Raw genomic sequence first — 9,708 nt, forward strand, 5'->3', positions numbered from 1 at the left:
CTACAGTAATTATAGCAGTAGTTAAGAAGGACCATAACCTTCTACTTGTTACTTAACCCTCTGTTTTCTGCTATATAGTTATAGTTATTAAGGAACTCTATAACCTTCTTTCTATTAAAGGATAGTTAGATAGACCTTCCCTTTATTAGAACAACAACCTAACAGCTGTTTCCTGTTAAGGAAGACAGTGTCTTTATAGAGTCTAAAAGGTTGTCTATAGTAGTGTATATTAATCCTTAGTAGTCTGTTATATTAAGTAGACAATAGTTTCTTATAATTTAAAGTAATCTTAATTAATCTATCTGTAGGAGCAGCTTAGTACCTGTCTTTTATATTCCTTTCGTTAGATTAGATGGTAATAGTAATAAGTTAATGATAATGTATTAATGTTCTGTTGTTGTTCTATATAAGGGTGATTGTTGTCTTATCTAGGTTCTAGTAGGGGCCCCTACTACGGTGGTAAAAGGGTAGGGGTTGGGTAGGGGTAGGGTACATCACGTGATGTACCCCTACCGTACCCTACCCCTACCTACGCTAATTCTATGCTAAGAGGGTAGGGGTAGGGTACATCACGTGATGTACCCCTACCGTACCCTACCCCTACCTACGCTAATTCTATGCTAAGAGGGTAGGGGTAGGGTAGGGTCCACATGGGGTACGGGTAGGGGTAGGGTAGGGTCTACATGGGGTAGGGGTAGGGGTAGGGTAGGGTCCACATGGGGTAGGGGTAGGGGTAGGGTAGGGTCTACATAGGGTACAGGTAGGGGTTAGGTAGGGGTTAGGTAGGGGTTAGGTAGGGTAGGTGTCAGCGTCCAACTCTTTAACTAAAGCAGTTATTGCAAAACATTGTACTACAGAAGTGTAGAGCAAAACAAGCACTTTCAAACGGTCCATATACCGTAAGATTCCAATTAAAACTAGTAGAGCTAGAGCAGTTCTTACGTAGGCCTACATTGTAGCAACCTAGGACTTACACAACAACTGCTGTAACTCTACTAGTTTTAATCAGAATCTTACGGAATATAGACTGTTTAAAAGCGCTTGCTTTGCTCTACATTTCTGTAGTACAAAGTCTTATAATAACTGCTTTAGTTAAAGAGTTACACGCCGACACCTACAGGCCCTACTTAGGCCTACCTCTTCCCTTCAGACCTTACCCTAAACCCTACCCTACCCTACCTCTACCCCTGGTCCGTGCAGACCGTACCCTACCCCTACCCCACGCTAGAGGTACCCCTACCCTACCCCTACCTAACATCCGTGCAGACCCTACCCTACCCCTACCCCATGTAGACCCTACCCCTACCCTACCCCTACCCCTAGTCCGTGCGGACCGTACCCAACCCCTACCCAACCCCAGGGTACCCCCTACCCTTTTGCCAGCGTAGCCCCTACATAGTTTTTTTGGCAGGTATATCGCCTAACCTATTTCTCTAATACCTTTTATTTAACATACCCCCTTAGCTTAGAATCCTATTACAAGCTGCGCAACTTAGTTAATTAACTCTTTAATGTAAGGTCCTCTAGTTGCTCTTATATCTTCTTAAGTAGGATATCCCTTAATGTACCCTTCTAGCCCTTAACAAGTCCTAACTAATTAAGAAAGCTAGCCTATTTAATAATAGCAACAACTTTGTAAATCTATCTGTAATTATTTTGTTAGATAGGATATATTCTACTTTAATTACTTTGTAGTTAGATTCTATTTATAACTAGTAGTTATGTATATTAATATTCTAAAGTTTAGTTTATATCTTAGCAATATCTGTAGTAACTAGACGTATTGTCTATATATTGTTATATTTAATTATTATTGTTAGATTGCTTAGGGTTACCTAAAGCTCTTTTAATAGTTAAGAGGTAAATATTGCTTCCTTAGCTACTTAAGACAGTGCTAGGAGCTTAGCCTTAGTAGTTAACGTTGTAACAGTATCTTATTTATTTGCTCTCTAGGCAATAAGTCCTCTAAATAGCTTAATAGCGTATCCTTAGGAACTCTTTTAGTCTATATTGTTATTAGTAAATAATACATTACTTACAACTTCAAGTCCCTTACCCTGTCTAAAGTTAAGTAATAGATTTCTTGTCTTCTGTAGGTACAGAAGCACTTAGTTAGCAGCGTCTTCGTATTTATTACTTAGGTTAACTAGAAAGCGTGCTAGTTGCAACGTGGCAAACGCTATATTAGGTTAAGTAGCTACTGCTACAAATAATAGGGATCTGATCTTTTAATAATATTAATTAATCTCTAGTAGTTTAGCTAGACTGTTCCTAGGCTTAAGTTTAATTCTAGATATTAGCGTATTTTGCCTTATATCCTATCTAGTTACTAATTAACTAATCTTATTAACGTATGCAGCTTATAACAATTTAATTATCTTTTACTATCTATTATGTTAGACTTCTACACTAAGGAACTATTAAAGGTTATCTTCTCTAGTGTACAGGTATTGCTCCTGTATCTGTTTAATAGCATTATCTGCCTCTTATTTGTGCTTTAGGTAGTACGTAATTATAATATTGTCTATATAGAAGAAGATAATTATTCTATCCTTAATTATACAGCATAGCTCTTATAGTACTTATTTAAATATAATTCTAGCTAATATTACTGTAAATTCCTTCTACTATAGTAGAAGAGAGATGCAGAGTCTATATAAGGCTTTCTGTACCTTTAGTAAGGTGCCTGTCTTCTAGTATCCTCTTAGTATCCTGATATATGTTTTGCAGTTAATAGCTGTCTAGACAAACACATTTATAACATCCTATTATTTTAGTTTAAGATTATATTTTATAGCAATTGCTATTAGTATTCTAAGTAATTAGCCTGTAAGTGTTGCTGTATATATGTCTTATAACGTAATATTACGTTATTATTCTCCTCTAACTATAAGCCTTACTTTACACTTATTAAGGTAGTAGTGTTTCTTAAACTTATATGTATAGACCTACATACAGTTAAGTATTTATTATCTAGACTTCTAAACTAGAGCTGCTAGAGCTTTAGCCTATAACTCTATTTGTTTATAGCTTTATAGGTGTTTATTTTCTACTTATTTAAACATCTTAAAGAGAGGGTGCTCCTTTAGCTTTAAGTATACTATAGGTAATAGCAGAAGTTTATTCTAATACAGCTTAATTCCCTTTGCTATAATGCTCTTTAATTAAGCTTTGTTAAAAGGTTTTCCTTTAGGTTAACTAAGGTGTTCTGCCTTAGTGCCTGCTATAAATGTAGCTGCCTACAGCGTTATTACAGACGTTCCTTAGTCTTATTTAAGTTAGTCTGTTGTCTTATTATAGCTTATCTATTTAGTTAGGAATACTGCTAGCAGAGGAGTTAGTAGAGGCGTTAGGTATGCCTCTACAATCTTCCTACCTTAGTAATATTAGAGTTGTTTAGCACGCAGAGTATTCTTCTACGTTGTCTTATCCTTATAGAACGTTTTAGTTTTAGATATAAAGCTCTATGTAGCTAGAAGTTTAACTATACTAATCTAAGTTACAATTTCCTCTAATATATAGTGCATAAGGTTATCTTTAATGTCTACTTTTTTACTATTAAATATTGTTTCTTTATTAAACACCACATTACAGGTGCTAATTACTTTAGCTATTAATAGAACCTAGATTTAGTATATGTTAGTAGACTAGTATTCTACTAGGTATCTAATCTATACCTTTAGGTCTAGTCTTTATAGCCTTAATTTTCTTTAATAAGTGTTATTAGTTATAGCAAATGCTTTGCATCTGTATACTCTTAAGTAAGCCTAGTTTAGTTTTTAAGGTCTAGTAACTATGCTATTTATAGCAGCTATGCGTGTAAAGAATTTTTTATACAGTAATCTCTACTTATTTAGATAATTTGGCGTCTAATTGTATAGGTATACTACTAGTCTAGTAATTTCTAGCTAGAGTTCCTATAGTAGATTTGCGTCTAGTTAAATTACGTATACCTTCTCTTTTATTACACCCTATAAGTGTTTAGCTTCTCTATTCTAAGCTTATATGTCTAGAGTAGAAGGCTTAAGTCTTATTAAGAGGGACGTGCACTATCTCTTAACCTCTTGTTTAACTATAATAATTTTATTATCTGTCTTAATTACCTTAAGTGTAATGTTAAACTGTTACTTTAAGAACTAGACAAAAATTCTAAGTAGACAGATCATTGATCTTATAGGCCTCTCGTCCTTAAAGTAGAAGTCCTACACGTACTAAGAGTGTTAGCAGGTAATAAGTATTTAACTCTTTTTCTTATTAAAGCTTCCTACTTTATATTTATAGGAGTCTATAGCTATTTATTTGCCTAGGCCTTTATTATTTAATTGTAGGGTTCTTTATATTTAATACTTTAATTTTAATTATCTATATACGTTACATTGCACTGTTATAATACTTTTAATCTTTACCCCCTCAGATTAATACATAAGGTGCTTAATTGCAGATAGTTCTAGATGTCTAAGCCTCTTATGCTACATTATAGCTATTACTCTCTATAGTAATCTTTAATTATAACTTATACGTATATAGAGTGCTACTATAGCTATATTTAGTTGTTTAATAACCTACTATCTAAAGCTTTCTTTCAGGACAGCTATAATTTTGCTGTTTCTTTAACATAGCGTTGTTAGATCTTCTTAGTTATCCTACTATATTCCTTGTCTTTAGAGTAACCTAAATAATACAAGGTTATAGAGGAAATCTAGGCACTATACAACGTTATCTAAGCGTAGTACCTATTTACCTTAAGATCTCTTTACTAATATATTAACAGTACTATATTCTTATATCTAGACCTTAGAGTTCCTAGTCTAGATATAATCTCCTATTGCTAGCTAGTGTACGTCTCTAAGTCTTAAGAGGTTATTATAGATATGCGTAGTTAAGCTAGAATCTAGGAGAAATGCCTTCTTTAATAGTGTGACAGAGCTTGGAGGACTATACTTAGGTGATTGATTAATTTAATCAGTGTCTATATATTTAATGTGTAACGTGTTGCTTAAGTACAAAGGAAATTTGGTTATTATGTAATCTTGCTTACTTAAGCTTTGTAGGCGACCCTCAGGAGCTTAGTGGTTAATTGTGGAGAAAGGAGCCACTTAATAATAATCCGCAAGCTTGATTGGATAGGGGAGCACCCTATTAGTTATCCACAGGCTCGGCTGCGCGACACACCCCCCAGGTGATCCCAGCCAGGATCGCCTGTCTTCTAAGAGCTGCTGCATAGGTAATCAGGCTCTTAAATTCTTAAACCAGATTTCTGAGCTTGTGGTTAGTAGTTTTAATGCTCTCTAGTGGTCTTGGTTTAATTGTAACCTGTTGCTGACTCTAATTATTCTGCCGAGCGGCTAAAGTAGGTGGCAGACGCTTGTTTAGCTGCAGATTCCTTGTTACTAAGCTGCTAAGTATCCTTTCCTATGCTTGTTTCTTATAAACCTTATTAGATAAGAGGGATAGTATAGACTAGTAATTGTCTGTTTGCTGTTAAGCCAGTAACGTTGTGCTGCCTGGAGAAAGTCGCATTTACTCTCACTTTTACTAGGCGTTTTAGAGATCTATATAACTAGCTCACCTGCTTGTTTTTCTCTGTTTCTTTAACTATCTCTATTAACATAGCCGTAAGTATACTAATTGCTGGTTTTACGCTCCTTAGACCTACCCTATATGCTTCTTTGTTGTTTTGCTAGGTTTGTGTTTCCTCTATAGTTGTAATGGCTTAGGGGAGCGTCTATTCAAGCTTCCTGTCTTTGTTTACCAGCTCTTTTAAGTAGTTTTATTAGCTTTAGCACTTTCTATAGCCTTAAAGGCTTTTTTAGACAGCATCTGTTTAAGCTTTCTGGCCTTGTTTTACTAGCTCTTTTTAGAGGTTTTACTGACTTTGGCCTATAGAGAGAACCTAAATTTAAGCGCCTTACGCGCACCGCCGCCGCTACTGCCGCCTGAGCTGCTGCCTGTGCCGCCAGCGGCTCTGCCGCGCCCGTGCCCACACCCACAACCACAACCATAACTACAACCACAACCACAACCGCGCCTGAGCCTGCGCCTGCAGCTTCAGCTGCTCCTTCTGCTGCTGCTGCTGCTACTGCCGCTGCTGCTGCCCTTACCGCCGCCGCCTATGCAGCCTTGCTGCCGCCGCCGCCACCTCGCGCGCTGCCTGCGCCCCCCCCACCAGCTCGCGACCCGTCGCAGGGCGCTTGCAGGATTATTCCCTGCAAGCGCTGCGTTGACGCGCTTATAGTAAACAGTTCGGTGCCTGTGTGCGTTAATTGTGTTAGTAGGCAGGAAAGGCGCTGCTGGTGTTGCGCCTAAGGGCATTTGTGCCGCCCCCTGTAGGTTTTGTTTAAATAGCGCTTGTAAATAGTAGTCTAACAGCTTATTTAGCAACATCTGCCTTAAGCCCTTTAGGATTAAGCTAGTTAATAAGCTTGTTTGCTTAGGTAGAGTGACAACTTCCGTAAGCAATTATAACTTGTTGTTTTTTATTAGCTAACGAGCTTATAGCAGGTGACTGATCTGCGCTGCGCTCTCTGTGTGGTAAAGGGCCTGATCAAGGATGGGTACTTCTTCTAAGTACCCTCCTTGGTCAGGTCAGGTTTTGGAGCTGCTAGATACCTATAGGGAGGGGGCTGTCCTCCCTATATATAGTTTGAAGAATTTGCTAAGCCCTATAGCTGTTAGTTAAGCGCTTAAAAGAGCTGCCACCGGTAGTTACAGGTGCTCTTTTGCCTATTTAGGGAGGGGGTTGTCCTCCCCAGCAATACCACAATCTTCTGCCTCTCCCTTAACCTGCTCTTTTTCTATATGATTAATGCTAAACAGGTTCAGGTGTGAGACAAAGCGCTCGTAAGCCTGTCTGGGGAGCGCTTTTGTAAGACTGTTGGCTGGCATCTCGCTCGTTTTGAGGTACGTTACCTGGAGATTTCCCCTGGCGTACTCTTGTTTTAACTACATATTCTGGATATCTACATAGCGCAGCTAAGTAGTAAGCCGCTCACTCTCTTCTACTACTAATTAGATTGTTTGTTAGTTGTCGCAGAAAATCTCCTACAGCACCCCTAAGTCTAGCTAAAGTTCGTGTAGAAACCGTTTAAGAGCTGCTGCTTCCTTAGCCACATGCTCTAACGCTAACAACTCAGCTTCAGTGGTTGAAGTTGTCACTGTTAATTAACGTGCTGCTTTCTAGATAATTAGACCACTAAAGAGCTGCACGATATACCCCTAAGAGGAGCGTCTGGTCTCCTAATTGTCGGCAAATAACGCGTCCCTACAGATAAGCAATTAGCTGCCTTGGTGAGCTCTGTACTGTATCCTTAGGTGCTTTGTTTAATAGAGGTAAGCTATAACCTAAGCTGCTGCCTTAAAGTAAGCAGCTCCTAGATTTGTAAGATAATAGGACAGCTAAGAGGCGGCATACGCTATATCTGGTTAGATTATAATTGCTGTGTAGAGGATAGATCCCACCTGCTCTTAAAACGCTTTAACTTCTTGCTTTGAAGCTTGCCTGTCATGCTTGAGTAGCTCTTCTATCAGGAAGGGGACTGTTAGGAAGGATCCCTTCTCTACTACTCCAAATTTGGTAGCAAGCTTGTTAATATAGGCGTCGTGCGCGAGTGTAATAGTTCTAGCAGTTCTGTTGCAGATAATACGTACTCCTAGAAACTATTCAGCAGCTCTATAGTCTTCTATCTGGTATTTGGCCATTAATGAGATTATAAGATGCTTTGCAGCAGCTTAATTGTCCTTGTAATAGGCTAGCAGAATATCGTCTACATAGAACAGTAGCACTATCCAGCGTTCAGCGTCATAGAACAAGCAAGGTTCCTCTTTTAACGCGATTAGGCCGAGCTTCTAGAGAGTGGCTGAGAGCTCTTTGTACTATAGAACCGGCGAATCACATAACCTATATAGAGCCTGTAGAAGTAGGACTACCTTCTTAGGTTTTGTAAAGCTATCTGGCAGCTCGCAGAGCACTTAGGGTTGGTCCTGGCGGCTCGCGTTGAGAAACGCGCCTGCGACGTCATACTAATGGAGCTCCAGGTCAAACTGGGCAGCTATCGCCACTATGGTGCAAAAAGACCTAGAGGCGAGCGTTGTAGCGTAGGTTGAGACAATTAAATCCTTAGCCTGTAGATCTCTGCGTACACAGATCCTTACCTTATATTTAAGAAAGTAACTATCTTGATCTAGCTTATATGTAAAGACCTATTTAAGCGGCAGAGGCCTAGCTAAGGCGCTTGCTCGGTCTATTTCTTTCTAGGTTCTCTTTTCTATAAGTGTGGCTATCTCTTTCTTACAAGCCTGGCAAAATAGAGCTCCTAGTAGGTAGTGGGCGAGATCCTTCTATTTCTTTGGTAAAGGTGGGAGCTCGTCACGGTGCGTGCGCTGCTCTGAAGGGATTTTTTCCTTCTTTAAGACAGACGCCGCGAGCACTGCGTGGATAGTAACAAGCTCTCTTCTACTTATGCCATATTTGTTTGTATGTTTAAATAGTAGGTAGATAAGCCAGGAGTACCTGTGCTTTCTTATAGAGCTTATTACTAAGTACTGTCCTGCTCTATCCTTATAATCATTAGCAGGTTTATTGCGCTTGCAGTCATCTATCTGGCGGCTCCGCCTTGTGGCTGGACCCCAGACTCTCTGTTGATACAAGCGTCTCGTTACTGCCTTATCTGCTCCTATTGTCCTTTAAGAAGGTATTAGAACAATCAGTAATGCAGGTCTTAGTAGATCTTCTTTCTTAAGATCCTTGTTATCTACTAGCGCGCTCCCTTCCTGATCAGGTAAGTGCACTTCCTGTAAGCCGTTAGTTAGATTCTCCTCTTTAGGAGCTTCCCCGCCTAAGGCCAGTAGCTCTGGCTCAGGCGTTGGGTTAGGGGATAGGAGGCCTGTTTCTTGGTGTTGTTCTGCACGGATCTCTAGCGGCTTGCCGGCCAAGCTTGCTGCGCGTACAGTCTCTGTCTCAGGAGCTCCTTTGTTACTAGACTAGCTATCTAGCAATTAAGATTACTCCTAAGTGTTACCCCCAAGCTAATGCTTAGAGGACTTGCTAAGCGTCAGGTCTCTGTTAGGGAGCTTGATTGCTTCTCCTGCATTTGTAATCTCGCCAGGTTCATAGAGGATTTCTACTACTGCCTCTGCTTCTTTAGCGCTTATAGCAGTAGATTTATCTACTCTATTATAAAAGAGCTTCTTGTTAAAGGTTATGTTACGTGTTGTTATAACCTGGTTAATTATAGGGACCTATATCTGATAGATGTTAGATGCTTAGTACCCTACAAGGTAGCTGATATGCCCCCTTAGAGTGACTTTAAAGCCCCTCTGATTACGCCCAGCTGCTCGTTCCTTATTTAAGGGGTAGGCTTGGCAGCCGTAGGCGTAAATCCCGCTCTAATCAGGTCTTAGATCTGCTGTTGCTACCCTCACCTGCTCTGGCTTATACTATCAGAAATACTGAGTAAACTAGAGATTAAGCTCCTTATTTAGGCTCTGTAGCTTGTGTGTGTGCGATAGGCTTATGTTATAGAGCTATGCCGCCGCTACAACAATCTCTGGCTAGAGCTTCTGGGGTAGATTTGCTCCGCTCCTTATCTTGATAGATTTTGTGATTATCTCTTAACTAGCTCTTTCTGCTCCTTTATTTGGCTTGTGTGTGTATAGAGGAGAGGGATCTATATCTATTTCCTAATTAAGCGCCCAGCGCTTATATGCTGA

General features: G+C 39.5%; 1 protein-coding gene across 1 annotated transcript, besides 18 other annotated features; it reads right to left on the minus strand.

Annotated features, from left to right (window-relative positions):
* Window positions 1–344: part of a dispersed repeat that runs on past the window's edge.
* Window positions 339–342: a direct repeat.
* Window positions 343–458: a long terminal repeat.
* Window positions 343–9,708: part of a mobile genetic element that runs on past the window's edge.
* Window positions 347–458: a mobile genetic element.
* Window positions 465–492: a tandem repeat.
* Window positions 508–537: a tandem repeat.
* Window positions 583–612: a tandem repeat.
* Window positions 689–1,141: a dispersed repeat.
* Window positions 815–1,227: a dispersed repeat.
* Window positions 1,133–1,375: a tandem repeat.
* Window positions 1,225–1,352: a dispersed repeat.
* Window positions 1,388–4,916: a mobile genetic element.
* Window positions 4,917–6,051: a mobile genetic element.
* Window positions 5,981–6,024: a tandem repeat.
* Window positions 6,049–6,384, minus strand: EKO05_0005281 (uncharacterized protein; the record flags this gene model as incomplete). Its single annotated transcript, XM_059636568.1, has 1 exon — window positions 6,049–6,384. One exon carries the CDS (start codon window positions 6,382–6,384, stop codon window positions 6,049–6,051), a length of 336 nt encoding a protein of 111 aa, XP_059492551.1.
* Window positions 6,052–6,095: a tandem repeat.
* Window positions 6,096–9,708: part of a mobile genetic element that runs on past the window's edge.
* Window positions 6,101–6,167: a tandem repeat.

Source organism: Ascochyta rabiei, chromosome 8, assembly GCF_004011695.2.
Source record: "Ascochyta rabiei chromosome 8, complete sequence".
Taxonomy (NCBI): Eukaryota; Fungi; Ascomycota; class Dothideomycetes; order Pleosporales; family Didymellaceae; genus Ascochyta; species Ascochyta rabiei.